The following is an 18,874-nucleotide window of genomic DNA, read 5'->3' as shown; positions in this document are numbered from 1 at the left end:
ATAGTTATGTCAGCATAAAGTTAAAATCAACACAATTCAGCAAGGTTTTAGAGTACTACCTCCCAAAGCAATGAACATTTAAAATATTTATAAGGAAACAAGAAACACGTCATTGTTAAAGCCGAGGTCGTCTCTTGGTAGGAGTGTCACCCTTGAAAGCAAGGAATATTCAAAAGGTATAAAAAACACTACCGTACAAAAGAGGGAGAGAAGTAACAGTACCTGTGACGTTGTAACAAAGGCTTTCCTTCGAATTTGGGAGACACCACTACTACGGTAAACTTGGCACCACATCCATCGCTATGGTCCTCCACATCCTAGAATTGAAGTAACAGGAAATGCATAACTAGATATGTCGGCAACTCTTCAACAATTAAAATATAGATTGTTATTGCTTCTAACATGAACGTTTATTATACATTAGCATCACTAAATTATTGTACAGCACTTAACAGTCTTGAGCATACAGTAATCAAATGAAACCTTTTTTTTTACCACCACTAGGTAAAATAAAGCATTGTGGTACTGGAGTACATTATCTAAAATATAGTACCTACTTTACAGTAGATTAGATTAAATTAAATACATTCAAGCTTTATATATTACATACTCACAGCAGTCAATTCATGCATTGTCTAATATTTTCAATTTCATATACTGTAATCTAGACTGTACTAAACATATTATTATTACTGGCTAAGCTACAACCCGACTTGGAAAAGAAGGATGCTATAAGCCCAAAGGCTCCAACAGGGAAAATAGCCCAGTGAGGAAAGGAATTAAGGAAACAAAATAGAATAATGTAGCTCAGTGTATCCTTAAGCAAGAGAACTCTAACCCATGACAGTGGAAGACCATGGTATAGAGGCTATAGAACTACCCAAAACTGCCAAAGGTTTGATTTTGGAGTGTCCTCCTCCTGGATGAGATGCTTACCAAAACTACAGTCTCTTCTACGCTTACCAAGAGGAAAGTAGCCACTTCACAATTACAGTGCAGTAGTTAACCGCTTGAGTGAAGAAGAATTATACAGTTATCTTAGTGTTGTCAGGTGTAGGAGGAAAGAGGGAAATGTGGAAAGAATAGGATAGACTATTTGGCTTCTGTTTAGGCAAAGGAAAAATGAGCCATAACCAGAGAGGAACCTAATTAAATACTATCTGGCCAGTCATAGGACCCAATAACTCTCTAATGGTAGTATTTCTTGTGTCAGTCAAATACTGTACTTTAAGTCTTATATCAACCCTATCAGTACTAAATCATTTGTTCTCTAAGAATTTTTACCGAAAAAAACAATTACAATACTCGTAATATATCATCTTACACCTTACTCAGTAAACTACTACTCTACTTGTAAAATTTACAATGAAATAAACTGACATTATGACAGACAATTTTGCTTCCTGAACTTGATATTTATTATCAACTGAAAATTGACAATTATATGAAATAAGTTTCTTGAGGTTTCTAAAGGATCCTTTCCACTAAGCTTTTTTTATTGTGGGTTACTCCTCGAATGGAAGCACCTAATATGAAGTCACAATATTAAATGAATGTTGGATGGATGGGATTTTGGCTATATAACTATATAATGACCCTGGGGAGTAGATTCAGTGCCAAGAAACAATGGAGGAAAACTCCGCTTTTACGCTATGAAGTAGAAGTTCTGAGAGATTGGAAGCCAGTAGGGGTCCAAAAAGTAGGTGCTTCTAATGGCTGAGGGGATGCTAGAAAGCCTCTTTGGTAATGCCTAAAGTGCATCCTGCAAAGTCATTTTCATTGTTTTACTGTTGTCATTAAGGGTTCAAGATATGGCAGAAATTCAAATAAATATGAAAAATTTGGAAGTAATTTGTATTTTTCCTTATGATACAAACCTGTAGCTGACGAGCCGTTAGACTTTTAGCGAGGGTTAACCATCCACCCGCTAGTTAGCAAGAGGTGGGGGTAGTTGCTATGAAGCTCACTCACACACCTGGGCCTGAACCCACTTGGTCTGGAGGTAGATTTCAAGGGGGACAGGTGAAGGCAGGCAAATTTGAATAAATAGCTAAAGGTTTGTATTGTTAGGAAAAATAAAAATTACTTCCAAATTTGTTATTTGTTCCATCACTAAATACAAACCACTGCTATTTATAGGGGATGACTTACCCTTTAGGAGAGTAGAAGTCCGTGCCAACTGGCTATTTGGTTTTGACCCAGGGTTTTCCCCTTTATGTGCTCTGCACATAACTGGTGGAAACCCTACACCTTGCTAAAACTGTGCTATGCATGGTTCGCGGCCTACAGAAGCTGTGTGCTCGTGATAGAGGACCCAGGGTGCTGATTTCCCAAGAGGGGAAGATGAAGAAAAGAAAGAGCCAGTCATTCATTCAGACTAATCCTGGGTAACCTTTGCCCTCAACCTTCTGCTACATGTCCATCAAGGAACTTGAGGTGTTAAACCACTTGTTGTGCAGCTAGCACAGGACCAATGAAAAAAGTTTCTATGTTCTTGTGGGTTACGTCGTGCAGGTAGTGGGGATGAAGGTCATCTTGACGATTCCACACGCCCGCTTGTAGTACCTGCGCCACAGAATGGTTTTGTTTGAACGACAGAGATGTTGCAATGTCCGACGTCATGAGCTCTAGGTTGCCGTGTTGGTGAAGGATCAGGATTCAGGGGCAGGTCAATAACCATGCAAATTCAAACAGAGATGGTGTTCTTCGTGATCCTTCTCTTGACCTTCCCTGTGCTGAGAAAGAGTGCCGACACTTGGGGGACAGCTGCTAATGTCCTTTTGAGGTAATACAGTACCTCAAACTTCTTACTGGGCAGAGTAATAGGTTGATCTGGGTCATCAGTTACAGAACGAAGACTCTCAATCCTGAAGGAATCAAATCTAGGATCCGCTACCCCCAGATTTTGAGTCTTTGCAATTAATTCGGGGACGAAGCTGAGAATTACCTCTCCCCATCCCCTTGAATGGGCAATATCAGAAGAAAGACAATGTAGTTCACTAACTCTTTTGGCCGAAGCCAAACCAAGTAGGAACACCGTCTTCAGAGTGAGGTGGCAATCTGTTGCCTGGCATAATAGTTCATAGGGGGACTCTTCACAGACTGAAGGACCCGAACCTCACTCAAAGAAGGAGGTCTAACTTCCGACTGGGGACAGGTAAGCTTGTAACTTCACATGAGGAAAGAAAGTTCCGAGGATGCAATATCGACTCCTTTCAGCTTAAATTCAAGACTCAAGGCTGAGCAATAACGTTTTACTGCCGAACCCGAGAGGAGCATTTCCTCCCACAGGTGCACAAGGAACTCCGCTATTATTGGAATAGTGTCATGGAGGGGAGAGATACCCCTTCCACGACACCAACCACAGAAGACATTCTACTTAGTCTGGTAGACTAATGCTGAAGTTTGTCTGAGGTGTCCAGCCATCCGTTTCATAACTTGTAGCAAAAAACTTCTATGAGTAAAGGAGGTGCTGGATAGTCTCCAGGTGTGAAGTTGTAGCGAAGCTACGGCTTTGAGGAAGATGTTCGCATGTGACTGTTTGAGTAGATTGTTTTGAGAAGGGAGGTCTGTTGGAAGCTTTGTTAGGAGCTGCAGAAGGTCTTGGAACCATTCTGCGTGATGCCATAGCAGAGCTATGAGGGTCATTGAGAGATTGTTGGAGGCTCTGGTCTCGCTGAGTACTCTTTCATCAGATAGAACGGGGGAAAAAGCATAAAAATTGATGTAGTACGTTATTGGAATACATCTTGCCAGAGAGCCTGGGTATCCAGGGACAGGGGAGCAGTAAAGCGGGAGCCTGAAATTCAGGGATGTCGCGAACAAGTCCACAGTTGGGAAACACCAAAAAGTCAGGACTTTTTTGGTTACTAGACGATTCAAAGACCGCCTGGAGCCCACTATCTGAGTCGCTCTGCTCAGTTTGTCTGCCAGCACATTCCTTTTGCCTGGAATAAAGCATGCTGATAGGGACACTGAGTTGTCTTCTGCTCATCTCAGTATTTCTATTGCCAGATGTGATAGGGGATGCAAAATGTTAAGGGCCTTGTTTGTTGATGTAAGCCACTACCGTGGTGTTGTTGCTCATTAACGTCACCGAGTGGCCCGGCAGATACTGCTGAAACTGTTGTAGGGTTAGAAAAACTGCCCTCATATCTAAGAGATTTATTGTGCGGGTACCCTTCGGACTCTAACCATAGGCCTGAGGCTGTATGGTGCAGCATGTGGGCCCCAACCCTTCTTTTCATGCATCTGGAAAGAACAAGTACTGGGGAAGGACGAGTCAACACCTGTGGAGGTTCTCGTCTGTCACCCACCATCTGAGGTCCATCTGTTCTTCTAGTCCTATGGAAACTAGAACATATGCAGAATCACTGGACTAATTCTAACTGGACTTCAGCCGCCATTGGAAAGATCGGATCCTGAGGCGGCCGTTGGGGACTAGACGAACCAATGATGTTAAGTGACCTGTTGTCTGAGGGGAAGACTTCCTGTTGATAGGTGTCAATGATCATAACTAAGTACAGTATACCAGTTGTTGAGAGAGAATCAGTGATGACTTCTTGAGTTTTACCATGACCCCCAGATCTCAACGAAACTCCAGAAGTTTGTCTTGGTGCTAAAGAAGGGTTTCCATCGAGTCTCTTACAATCTGCCAATAGTTCAGATATCTCAGGAGATGGATCAAATTCTGTGAGCCCAGGATGATACTAGGGCGAATACTCTTGTGAAGAGCCCTATGTAGAAGACAGACCTGGTTGAACTTCCTCCTTCTCTCTGCCGCCTGCTCGATATCTTCCGTCCTGAACAGAGAGGAACCATCCAGAGTCAAGTCCCTCAGTCACATTACCTTGTTCTCTGGGACTTGTCGATGGAATCTCTCTATTATCGAGTCCCTTTATCAAAGGATCGTGTTGGCCTACAAGTTCACAACTTAGCAGGACAGGAACTCGATGATTTGAGTTCCCGATAATAGGAAAAGTCTCCATCGACTTTATGGTCAACTAGGACCAGTCCTCAATCCTAATGAGGAGTCCCACCGATACTAACCAGAGATCCAGCCACGAAGTAACCTGCATGACGTACTTCGCGACTTTCTCCTGATCAAGGATTTCTGAGGCCAAAAACAAGACTTAAAGTCCTGAGTGTCTCTTGAAGGAGACTCCTCTGATAAGAGCCTCTATAGAGTGGTCGAGAGGCAAGGCCGGAAGGGGCTCATTAGATACCTTGTAATACTTACTCTGCTGCACGAAAGGCAGCAGAAGCAGCTTAGAGGAGCCACCAGGAGGGAGCTGGAGGAGCCGGCGATCTGGGAAAACGCCTTCCGATGGGCACTTGTCAGACCCTTAGACCAGGGCAAAGCTACACTGGTCTTGGGGGGCTTCTGGGTGCCATAGAAACAGTCTAAAACCATGTCTTTGCCTTCCCAGAGGGGCCACCATTGGATCGGACAACCTATCAATTGCACTCGTGCAGGCCAAGAACTATCAGAAGGCATGCTTCGACTCCTGCTCTGCCTCCGATAGCTTAGGACTAGCAGCTTGGAGATAGTCATTGTAATCATCCACCCACGAGATCTCTCGAGGTGGGTCGAGGTCATCTCTAGTGTGATGGGCGTTACTTGCTGACACGGGGTTGGTAAAGATCGTTTGGGCTTCTCTTGAGAAGGCCTCAAAGTCCTAGCTGAAGACTTAGCATCCTTCAACTCCTTACGGGATGGGAGGTATTCCTCCAAGAATGAAGGTCTCGATTGTTTCTCCTTGTTTCCCTCTCTGGCCGAGGGAGCGGCGTCTTTGTTAAAGGCCTGGATACTGGTTTTTGCTCTAGGGGAACTACCTTGATGGGAGAGGCACCGAAGACCCTGCCAGAGATTCCTCTCAGAGAAGGAGAATCTTCGCACAGGTGACATTGGAGGGTGTCTACCCGCAGAGGAGTAGGGCGAAAGATGCTCAGCCTTTGCTTCGATGTCCACACAGGCATCAGCTTGACCCAAAAGGAATCCTGCACTGAAGCGCTACTCCTCATTTCTTCTTAAAAGGAGAGATGAAAGATCTTGAAGGAACCTGAAGGGGTGGAACTGTAGACATATGTCTGAGGTCAGCAGGCAGAAAGGTTGATCTCTCTAGAGGAATCCTAGGAATACTAGAGGGCTGCTGTTGTGGGACCACTACTGCAAACGCTTAGTGTACTAATCTCACGAGGGCATTGTACCAAGGTTTCTTGCCAAATGCGCCACTGGCTGACGATGAACAGCTGGCAAGCGACGAGCAGCTGGGGACCGATGAGCAGCTGGCAAACGCCGAGAAGCTGGCGATCGAGGAGCAGCTGGAGAATGGCGAGAAACTGTCGAACGTCTAGTAGTTGGAGACTAGCAAGTTGTTGGCGAACTTTGGTAAAAACTTGCAAATGGCGAGAAGCTGGAGAACGACAGACAGCTGGCGAATGTCGAGTCACGGGCGAGTGACAAGCAGTTGGAGAACGAGTGCCTGGAGAATTAATAGCAGTTGACGAACCCGAACAGGTGGTGAGTGACGAGTAGTCGGAGAGTGACAGAGGACAGGCGAACAGCAAGCACTGATGCCACACGTGCTACCACCAAAGGCTCAGGAGAGGGGGGGTCGCAGGCGAGTTACTTCGTGTGGGCCCCCAGAAGTACTAGCGTGCACAGTCATGCCTATATGTGTGATGGGAGATACAGGGTATATTGCTTGTCGACACAGGGATCCAAGTGGGAAGTGAAATTCTCTAAACTGCAGGAGATATGCTAACACTAATCATGTCTCTTCCACAGGTCTTGGGGATATACCTCTCCTGGTAGAGAGTGTACTAAGAAACGCATGCGTGAATCCATGGGATCGCATGAAGCTGTCACTTGTTAAGCTCTCCACATGCTCGCTAATATTAAGAGCGCTGTTGTTTGTGCCACACACTCGCTAATGCGAGGGCAGAATGTTGTGTGCCCGTATCAGGAGTGCACTGAGCACAGACAAGGTCTGGCGAGCAGGGTTTCTAATTAAATTGGAAAAGGCTGAGCGCATGATGCTGCATATTCATTGGTAATCGATGATTCAGAGTCCAAACACTGTGTACAGTACTTGGAAACATATTGCTTGCAAGCATGCTCAACAAATAGAAGGACATGGTCTCCCTTCAGGAAGGAGAGCTTGTTCCTCCCAATACAGTCTTCTTCCGAACTAGTAATGGGGTTGGACAATTAAGGAAGTCGGACTCAAGGGTGGAATCTTAGCTGCCGCTGGAGTGCAGACCGAAGGATAATGTCATAAGACACATTAGTATCCCCTTTGGAGGGATGAAGTCCTTAGGCAAAGAACAGCATTGTTTCCGGGAACAAGTGCCCAAGAGTTAAAAGAAAATTTCAAAAGCATAGTTTGCATAACCATAGACATCCCAAAGGCAGCAAACAATCACAAACACATTGGAAAGTGAAAAAAAAAATAGAAAAAGCAATTATATCACCAAGATGCCCCACCCAGTGGAAGAATGTCTGTTCCCACTGATGGCTGGAATAAAAGTGACAGCTCAGTGAGCATGCAGAGGGGTGGAGCTTCCCTGTTCCCAGCCACCTGTTTACACCTCGTTATAAAAGTTGAACTGCCAAGTACTCCAGCTTTACTGGTATCTATTCTATGTAAAAGATGAAGGTTTATTGATAATGTAAGAACAAACACAATTTAACCCTTCAAGCCTCACCAAATAATTTGGCACTCAAGCAAGACCCCCTTTTTTTTTTTGGGGGGGGGGGGGGGGACATTTTACTTAACTCATCTTAGGTCATAAACTTTCAAAGTCAGGATTTAACTTTATCATATAGCTAAATAAATTTCCTATTAATTGATACATAGTTTTACTAATTTTGTAAATTTCTCTTATACGTAAACAGTGAAACAAAGAGGAAAAATCTAGTAATACGACAAAATATATGTTTAATGGCCATGATGTGAGAAAAAAAATTATGACATGAATTATGTTCAATGATGCTCAGTTGTTTAAACTCAAACTTGGCTACACATCATTGAAAGACAAGTCAAATATATTCAAAGATTGCCACATCTACTATATCCTGGTTTTCAAATTCGGTCTTCTGAAAATCTCATACTTGTTGTGACTTAAATTTTATGCTAATTTGGTTAATATGATCAGGTGCTGGGGACAAGAAGCCCTTCCCCACTTGATGCGACTCGGGGAAACCTGAAAGTTGCAATTTGGGCTAAATGTCAACAGAGGTTGGACAGGAAGATGGAAAAAAGGAAGTGGTTATGAAGGTGAAAGATAAAAAGTGGGTGGAGATATGGGACAAATGACAAATGGACATTGCAAACACACTCTAGTAATAACTACAGGGTACCACATGAGGTGTACTGACAGCACTACACGCCTAGGGTGTTATTCCATGTGTATACTGGTTCTGATTCTGAGCACCTCTTTAGACACCATCTGTTACATACTTGGTAAATTTCCAGACAGTGTATTTTCCTTTCATTAATTTATTTTTATTAAGTTTTCTTTCCATATATTATTCTTTTGTCCTATCATCTAACTTCGGTCATTCTTATTGTAAACCTTTACAAAACTTCTAAAACAAAATCTACAACTTACATCGCACCACATCCAAATAGAACGTTTACTTGTAGCACCAACAGTAATAAACAGAAAAAGAGTTCAAGTATGTTCATTCACAAACACCAACGCTTGCCTCATAGTCTTCCAAAGCCCTTATCACTGTTATCGCTTTAGACCTTGGGTTAGGATAGCATCTCATTCGAGTTCTTCAGGGACTCTCAGACTTACTGATGTCCTAATTTACTCTCGGCAGCCTGATGCCCTCCCGAAATCCCCCAAAATATGTGGTATAATAACTTTCTCTTTATGCAGTAATCTACTGCAGTTGCCATATTACAAAGACTGAATCTACTGTTGAATGGCATGAAACTAAATTGACAATAAATTATTAAAAAGAAATAGGAAGTTTATGGGAGACAGTAAAGAATTTAATAACTTTGTAAACTAAAGAAATAAAGTGAATCTATATCACATAAGGTTGTACTTAAATCTTTCTAATTCTGTATAACTGATAGTTTAAGATTTAACAATGTTTCCAGAGGATATCATCAAAAGTTGAAAGTATTCAACAACTCACCACTATACTTTAATAACTTAATTCAATAAAAACATTGCCTTTGAAAACAAGCTTGTTGCTTATGCAGATGATGCTACTCTTTTTCTCAGTCTCATCCGTTCAGAACAATTATCTTGACAGATATTACCTTTTCATCTAAGGGTGCAACTTTGCTTTAAATAATGATAAAAAATACTGAGAGAGTAATAACTTACTTTATTACAGTAAGTACTGCATTATCCTGTAATCCATACACAGAAATAATGTAGGCAGCCTTACAAAACACTTTAGGAAATAATTTATTGCTGAGTAAAGGATACAACTTGCATACTTAAATGCCTTTAATTAACAAATGAGAATCATACAAAGCAAATCATAAATATTCTGTGATATAAATGTGATTGACTACAAAAATATGTGTTCACTCAAACAAACAGTAAACATCTTTTAAAAACTATTTTATCTATATTATACGATACATAAATAACCATTGCCGTTGAACACTTCAGTTCTCTATATAAAATCAATTGCAAGATTTTGCATTAAAAAACTTTCGTAAACCAACAAATACAAGTCACCTATCTAATGTATCTTAGTCTTCCTTTTTTCCTGTCGATCTTGAGGCGTCATGAATTGACAGTAATGAAAGTATAAACAAAACAGGCAAAAATGCACACAAGAATACAGAGATAAAAGCACTGGGTACAAGTCAGGTAACCTAGGAGGTGGAGGGAGAGTGAGGGAAACCACAGAGAGGAAAGCGAACCCAAACATCGATAAGTAGAAGCTTCTCGTCATCCAGACCCAGAATCCGTTGAGTCTGTGACGTTTCGTTGGCATTGAAGCTAACACAATGTACAAAAATATTGTTGTCGCAAATGTCGGAAGAGCCAGTCCATCTTTGATCAAGAGGGGTAACATGCTAAAGACAGAAACCATGAAAAACCAAGTGACCATGAACACCTCCTCGCTGAAGATCAAACACGCGGGTATCGCTGCCAGCAGGATGCTCTTTTCGTGGACGTGAAAGCTGAAGAGGAAAAACACCAACGCTCCGTTCACTAGCGAAAACCTCAAGTTCTTTTGTGTAGGATTGATAACCAGATGCAAGCTCGAAGGAATCATGCATACAATCGTAGCGAGCATGCAGATCAGTGCCATGTTTGTGTTGTCAACAGATGCTTTCATTTTGATGACGACTGAGAGACTACACCAGATGCTTGCCACTTTGTCTTCAAAAATGCCGCGGTCAACTGGAAAGAGCCTGTGTAGAACTTGAAGCAACAGTTGGCTATCAGACAAAAACGGATACCAAAGTACACCAAAGGTCGTGATGACAGTCAACCCAATTTTCATCAGCTTAGAAATGAACCTCCCAAAAGTTCCCTGTCTGTAACATTTCCCCAACAAATAGAAAAATACTGGCAGTGCATGATACAGTTCCATCTGTTTATAATTGAGGGCCAGGCAGAAGAAGAGTGACCCCAGACAGTCGTAATTAGCCACAAAACAAGAAACTGCGGCGATAAAAAAACCAAGAGAAGCATTATTGTACTGAAAATGACCATAGTCAATGAGAAATATCCCAGGATACAGGATCAAAGCCAAGAACTCTAATTTCCCTTTCTCTCCTTTGCCGTGGCAAGAAGACATTGCCTTGAGGAACAAGTAAGCAGCTGGGAAATAAACCAGCAGATCTACGACAAACACTGTATACCTCATGAACAGCTTATGTTCGTAACTCTCGTATCCCCGAGAGGCATGAAGTTCAACGAAGTCTGGGTTAATGAATCTAGCAACAAGTCCGCAGAGGTAACTATGATAGGCAGTCAGGGGTGGATAGTCTAAGCCCCAGTACAAAAGGTCATTGTTGGTGGAATTCATATACCATTCTTTGACAGGCAAATTAACGGTCACCTCCTGCCAATGTCTCTGCGCTTCGTAGTCCCCAAACATCGGCGGCTTCCCTGCTCCCGAGTAGGGGTACAACGATACGCCCCAGCGTAACAACATGCCCAACAGGGATATCATCGCTGCATACGCCATGGCAAGGTTATTCGCAGAAAGGAATGATGTTACGATCGTACTACGCTACTGTATTTCGAGAAGTTGCTTGGAACCTTAAGTTTGATTGCAGCACACATCAGCAGTCTCGGGCCTAGAAGACAAACAAAAATCAGTGTTGTTTCTCAACTTTTGTTTGGGTATAAAAACTGAAAAATCAGTGTTTCTCACCTTTTGTCATGGTATAAAAGCTGCTAGCTGATTTATTCCACCATAATTCAGGTAATGACTAAGTAAAAACTTGCCACACTATCATAAAAGGACTATGCAAAGATTTATAACCATCCCACCATCAAAGCCTAAAGAAAGTCATCCCTTTAAAAAAGGATAAAAAACATCTAAATTTTACCACTGATATCAATCAAGATCATGAAGATAAACTTAATGCAGTACAGTATTAACTAAATGACATTTCAAGGAGTCGGAAGTATTCAAAATAAGGTGTAAACACCACAATTGGCTGTACTACATACAACAGTGAATAATATTGATTAAAATTTATAACTTTTCATGACTATACAATGGCTTAATGATCACCTTCCTTTGGTAAAAAAAAACATTTGTAATTCATGGTTATTAAACTATGGTCAGGGGATGATGTAACCATAGATTTCATAAAATAAGATTAAATACATAAAATCCACATGGTATCCATACTCTTTACCTAATAAAATCTCTTTCTTGATTAATTTGATAAAAATGTTATTTTCATTAGTAAAATAAATTTTTGAATATACTTACCCGGTGATCATATAGCTGTCAGCTCTGCTGCCCGACAGAAAAACCTAAGGACAAAATACGCCAGCGATCGCTATACAGGTGGGGGTGTACATCAACTGCGCCATCTGTCGAGCAGGTACTCAAGTACTCCATGTCAACACAGAACCAATTTTCTCCTCGGCCCACTGGGTCTCTATTGGGGAGGAAGGGAGGGTCCTTTAATATATGATCACCGGGTAAGTATATTCAAAAATTTATTTTACTAATGAAAATAAAATTTTTCAATATTAAACTTAGCCGGTGATCATATACCTGATTCACACCCAGGGGGGTGGGTAGAGACCAGCATTACATGTTGACATTATTATGAGCTAAGTATTTTGTATTTCATTTTAGCAGTTATTCAAAATAACAAACATAAAATAAATAAGTACCTGGTAAGGAAGTCGACTTGAACAATTACTCTGCCTTTTTAAGTACGTCTTCCTTACTGAGCCTCGCGATCCTCATAGGATGCTGAGCGACTCCTAGGAGCTGAAGTATGAAGGGTTGCAACCCATACTAAAGGACCTCATCAAAACCTCTAATCTAGGCGCTTCTCAAGAAATGACTTTGACCATCCGCCAAATCAAGTAGGATGCGAAAGGCTTCTTAGCCTTCCGGACAACCCAAAAACAATAATAAAACATTTCAAAAGAAAGATTAAAAAAGGTTATGGAATTAGGGAATTGTAGTGGTTTAACCCTCACCCACTACTGCACTCGTTGCTACGAATGGTCCCAGAGTGTAGCAGTTGTCGTAAAGAGACTGGACATTCTTAAGATAAAAAGACGCAAACACTGATTTGCTTTTCCAATAGGTTGCGTCGAATATACTTTGCAGAGATCTATTTTGTTTAAAGGCCACGGAAGTTGTGACAGCTCTAACTTCGTGTGTCCTTACCTTCAGCCAAGCTTGGTCTTCCTCATTCAGATGGGAATGAGCTTCTCGTATTAACAGTCTGATAAAATAGGATAAAGAATTCTCTGACATAGGCAAAGATGGATTCTTAACTGAACACCATAAAGCTTCAGACGGGCCTCGTAAAGGTTTTTAAAATAGAACTTAAGAGCTCTTACAGGACATAATACTCTTTCTAGTTCATTTCCAACCATACGATAAGTTTGGAATATCGAACGATATTGGTCAAGGCCGAGAAGGCAGCTCGTGTTTGGCTAGAAAACCAAGTTGTAGAACATGTAGCCGTTTCGGATGAGAATCCGATGTTCTTGCTGAAGGCATGAATCTCACTGACTCTTTTAGCTGTGGCTAAGCATATCAGGAAAAGAGTCTTAAAGGTGAGATCTTTCAGGGAGCCTGATTGTAGCGGTTCGAACCTGTCTGACATAAGGAATCTTAGTACCACGTCTAAATTCCAACCAGGTGTAACCAAACGACGCTCCTTCGTGGTCTCAAAAGACTTAAGGAGGTCCTGTAGATCTTTATTGTTGGAAAGATCTAAGCCTCTGTGACGGAAGACTGATGCCAACATGCTTCTGTAACCCTTGAAAGTGGGAGCTGAAAGAGATCGTTCTTTCCTCAGATATAAGAGAAAGTCAGCTATTTGAGTTACAGAGGTACTGGTCGAGGATACGAATACTGACTTGCACCAGTTTCGGAAGATTTCCCACTTCGATTGGTAGACTCTATGGGTGGATGTTCTCCTTGCTCTAGCAATCGCTCTGGTTGCCTCCTTCGAAAAGCCTCTAGCTCTCGAGAGTCTTTCGATAGTCTGAAGGCAGTCAGACGAAGAGCGTGGAGGCCTTGGTGTACCTTCTTTACGCGTGGCTGACGTAGAAGGTCCACCCTTAGGGGAAGTGTTCTGGGAACGTCTACTAGCCATCGAAGTACCTCGGTGAGCCATTCTCTCGCGGGCCAGAGGGAAGCAACTAGCGTCAACCTTGTCCCTTCGTGAGAGGCGAACTTCTGCAGTACCTTGTTGACAATCTTGAACGGAGGGAATGCATATAGATCTAGATGTGACCAATCTAGTAGAAAGGCATCTATATGAACTGCTGCTGGGTCCGGGATTGGTGAGCAAAATATTGGGAGCCTCTTGGTCATCGAGGTTGCGAAGAGATCTATGGTTGGCTGGCCCCAGGTGGCCCAAAGTCTCTTGCATACATCCTTGTGGAGGGTCCATTCTGTTGGAATTATTTGTCCCTTCCGACTGAGACAATCTGCCATGACATTCAAGTTGCCTTGGATGAACCTCGTTACTAGTGAAATGTCTAGACCTTTTGACCAGGTGAGGAGGTCCCTTGCGATCTCGTACCATGTCAGAGAGTAGGTCCCTCCTTGCTTGGAGATGTACGCCAAAGCCGTGGTGTTGTCCGAGTTCACCTCCACCACTTTGCCTTGAAGGAGAGACCTGAAGCTTTTCCAGGTCAGACGTACTGCCAGTAGCTTCTTGCAGTTGAAATGCATTGTCCTTTGACTCGAGTTCCATAATCCCGAGCATTCCCTACCGTCTAATGTCGCACCCCAGCCTACGTCCGATGCGTCCGAGAAGAGAACGTGGTTGGGAGTCTGAACAGTCAGGGGAAGACCCTCTCTAAGGTTGATATAGTCCTTTCACCAAGTCAGACAAGACTTTATCTTTCCGGAAACCGGGATCGAGACCGCTTCTAGCGTCTTGTCCTTTTTCCAGTGAAAAGCTAGATGGTATAGAAGAGGACGGAGGTGTAGTCTTCCTAGTGACACAAATTGATCCACGGATGACAGTGTCCCTACCAGACTCATCCACAGCCTGACTGGGCAGCGTTCCTTCTTCAGCATCTTCTGGATGGATAGCAGGGCTGGGGGTTGATCGTCTTGTTCAGCAACGTCCTCATTAGAGGGTTCCTCATCCGAAACTGATGAGGAAACGGCACCGGAGTGGGCAACGTCTGACTCGCTGAATCCGGTCGCACTGGTGGATGCGTGACGGAGCCGGACGCAATATCATGGCACTGCTGCACAGTCTGTGAACTGTCAACAACCATGGGTGCGCGAGGAAGTGCAGTGTCAACCCGAAACTGTCTAGACTGTCTGGGCTGTGCAGTCAACACCCTACCGGGTTGCTGAGGTTGACGCACTGCGTCACAACAAGTCACCTCTGCTGGTTGTTGAACGTCTTCCTAGTGACACACTGAACGTCAACAACCACCTCCGAGCGTCGCTTAACGTCAACGTGCGACTGGCAACCCACACTGGGTCGCATCGGTGGAGGAACCACCTCAACTGGCAGACGCGAGTAGGATACCTCAGCGTCAACAGGGCGCACAACCAACCGGTTGGAAGGTTGTTGGCCAGAAGGTTCTTCTCCGTATTTAAGTCCTCTATCAAGGACACAAGCTTGGACTGCATGTCTTGCAGCAAAGCCCAATTAGGGTCTACGGGAGCAGGTGTGGCAACAGACGGGGTTAGCGACTGAGGCGGAACCATTTACCATCCCTGGAAGCCTTGTTATGTGTGACATAATAGTACAGCAAACTTCAAAGGCTCGACAAAAGTGAGAAGTTGACCTGTAAACAACTTGGAGCGTCTCCTGGCTAGGCGCCAGGGCGAGTCTACCAGAATTGAGAAGTCTATCTGGGCAGAGGCATGAACTCCCCAGCCGAGAACTTCTCTCGAGTCCTATCAGACTCTCGCTCTATAAGCCAGTTTAAAAGAAGGGAAATCAAAGGCTGTATCCCTAAAACTCCTCCTGGTGCAAAAACCAGTCGCCTAGCCAACGTAACGCTCTCTAGGAGAGCGAGAGAGCACTAGCTTAACAACAACGGCTTCGAAGTAGCTAGGCCTAGTGTAAGTTCTGACGTTTAGGCGAACGAGGAGCAGCAGTTACAAGATCCGGACGAAGATCCTTAAAAAAATCATCATGATTTAATTAAAGTCCATAGGAGGCTAAGCAGCTTAAGGCTCCTCTCCAAATGACAGAGTCCTCAAAGGAATATCAGTAGGAGGGAGAACAGCACTTTCTCATCTACAGGAACCTTGTCCGATAAAAGCTAGGTTATCTCAGTGAGTCTCTCACTGGTGCATTAGTAGCCGACCAGAAGGCAACGTCATGTAACTGCTTGACAGTCTGTGAACTGTCAACAACTGAACTGTCAACCACAACAGGTGCGTGAGGACATACAGCACTGGTGCATTAGTAGCAGACCAGGAGGCAACGTCATGTAACTGCTTGACAGTCTGTGAACTGTCAACAACTGAACTGTCAACCACAACAGGTGCGTGAGGACATACAGTGTTCACTCGAGACTGCTTTGACTGTCTATACTGAGTAGTCAAAACCACTCTAGAATGCGGAGGTTGACGCACCGCGTCAAAACAAAACAACTTAGGTTGTTGTTGTAACTCGCGAACGTCAACGGAGGGTTCCGTGCGTCTGTGAACGTCAACGTGCGGCTGGCAGGGTACACTGCGCATGGGTGGTGGAACTCTCACAGCCGGAGTGCGGGAGCAGGTAGCGTCAGCGTCTACTGTACGCACAACCGTGGTTGGTTGTAGGCTAACGGGTGCAGCGTCAACCTTCTCCGCACGATACTCCTGCATAAAAGATGCTAACTGTGTCTGCATAGACTGTAGCAAAGACCACTTAGGGTCTACAGCAGCAGGTGCGGCAACAGACGGTGTTACTGCCTGTTGCGGTACCGCTTTGCCTCTCTTAGGAGGTGAGCAGTCGTCGGAAGACTGCAGCGAGTCTGAACTGACCCAGTGGCTACAACTGGGCCGTTGGACTTGCGCGGAAGGGACCGACTTGCGCTTAATAAGCTGCGAGACCTTGGTCCATGGTTTCTTACGAGAAACCTCTTCCGCAGACGAGAAGTAAATGGGCTCTCTCGTCTTTGTGTGGGTGGGGCGATCTTGGGTAGATACGCCCGAAACCACGGAGGGAAACGTCTGTTCGTTGATCAAGGCCTGACGAACCCATAAGTCGTTCGACATTACTTCTCCCCTGGGCCTGGGAGCTTGCAAGAGGTCCCGGACTAGGTGAGCGACAGGCACGAACAGACGAACCCTCGGACGCAACACTGTAACACCTTGCGCATATCACTTTATCACTTCGATTTTCTGTTTTGCACTTATTTCACTGAAATCGAAACTTTTACTGATTTCTACCTGAAACACGCAATTCTACCCTTCATTAAAAGGTAGTAATTGCGAAACAGTCGTATAATGCAGCTCATTAATACTAGCAAAAACAGAAAACATATATAAAGATAAAGAATTCAGTGGCTGGGAAAGAGACTAAACACTAGTTCAAATAAACTACGTTTACAATCTCTCACCGCACATAGCCTGGGGACAAGAATAAAACCCTAGAAACGTTTTACCTTCTTCCCCGTACAGCGACTAGGGAGGAGAGTAACACGAGAACAACGTTACCCGCTTGAACGGAACGTTTTTTCTCCTCTCTCTCCCTCCGTCTCTATCTCTCACTCTCTTTCTCTCTTGATTTCGCACCTGAGAGAAGAGCCCAATTATATATCGTCAAAAAAACATGTTATTTGGCTAAAGGAAAAAACTGAAAGGTTTTCCAAATAAAAAGTTTCTTTAATTTAGAATTTAAACCATTTAAGCTAAGAAAGAATGAACGAAACGTCAGAATCGATTTACTCTTACTGCAAAGTGAAACCGTGATACACTCTCTCTCTATCGTAACGATAGAGCGCATGTTGAACGTCCTGAACGTCAATAACTGCGTAGTGTAAAAAACTAAACGTTAGTTCATCTTTGAAAACAGTACGAAGACTTATCAAAGAAATTCTTTCATAAAACATTAAATTTAAAAAGTTTTAAATTCTTTAAAGGCTAAATACGATATAACGGGCTCAACGTTGATTAACTTCGGTTCCAAGTTAGGACCGCCTACTATCAGGAAAGGTCGCATATAAACAAAACATAAAAATTTATTTTTATATGTTTATAATAAATGGAAAGTTAATCGAAGAGGCCTAATAAAGGCGGAGAGATATAAAATATATAGATCTAAAACGTGTTAAGCAAAATTACTAAAAACCTAAACACACTTCCGTCTAAGGGAAGGGTCGGCCATTTAAAAGTGAAAGAGAGTCCATACTCTCTTTGTCACCATAATTAAATCTATCCAAAACGAGTTCAAGTTTTGAGATGAAGATAAAACCCCTGCATAGCGAAAGCTCAAAACTGGAATAGTGTACTTCACCAAATAGTTGTGAAAACAAATCCAGTTAGTAACAGCGTATTTAGTAGGTCTTGCCAGTGGCACGACAGAGAGAAAATTGGTTCTGTGTTGACATGGAGTACTTGAGTACCTGCTCGACAGATGGCGCAGTTGATGTACACCCCCACCTGTATAGCGATCGCTGGCGTATTTTGTCCTTAGGTTTTTCTGTCGGGCAGCAGAGCTGACAGCTATATGATCACCGGCTAAGTTTAATATTGAAAAAATAACACTTGCATAGCAAATATGCAACATAACCTTTTATTGTTACATAACAAATAAATAGTACTTTCATATATTGGATGTTAATCATTTAGATTAAATTAGTTCTCTTGCATTAGCTAGTTACTCTACAGTTTAGCCTGACTGAAAAGTTTACCATTAATGTTATTCTTTTTATAATTTGCCAGAATTCTTTATGCTCTTCGGTTCTCATACCAACAGCAGAGCCTACAAACTTATTCAATGTGGTTTTATATGGTACTGAAAATATACTAAGCTTTACATAATTATTCTTAATAGTACTGTATAATCTCCCCTTTGTGTAAATAGTAATTCAAGCCAATACACTGGCCATTAAGAAGTTCAAGTCTTCTTTGTGTACTCTTCATTCTTTTGGGCTGAACATAAAATCAACAGTTACCCTCAAGAAATGGAAAGTGGGCCCTGACGCCTCAGAACTGGGGCCGGGGTGGCCATTTAACAACGAGATGCGAGAGGGCGAA

At 43.0% G+C, this 18,874-nt stretch overlaps 1 protein-coding gene across 2 annotated transcripts in view; it reads right to left on the bottom strand.

Annotated features, from left to right (window-relative positions):
- LOC137628856 (bolA-like protein 2) overlaps nt 1-18,874 on the bottom strand; it is a 55,868-nt gene that overhangs the window by 11,635 nt on the left and 25,359 nt on the right. The window contains exon 2 of one of the 2 annotated variants that reach the window (XM_068360105.1): nt 223-317. In XM_068360105.1, coding sequence (XP_068216206.1) covers nt 223-317 — 95 coding nt within the window. Of the gene's footprint in view, nt 1-222; nt 318-9,464; nt 11,295-18,874 lie in introns of those variants that run through there. The other variant, XM_068360103.1, reaches the window with a different exon arrangement.

Source organism: Palaemon carinicauda, chromosome 36, assembly GCF_036898095.1.
Source record: "Palaemon carinicauda isolate YSFRI2023 chromosome 36, ASM3689809v2, whole genome shotgun sequence".
Taxonomy (NCBI): Eukaryota; Metazoa; Arthropoda; class Malacostraca; order Decapoda; family Palaemonidae; genus Palaemon; species Palaemon carinicauda.
Note: the sequence above shows the minus strand (reverse complement) of the source record. Positions and strands in the feature narration are given on the sequence as shown.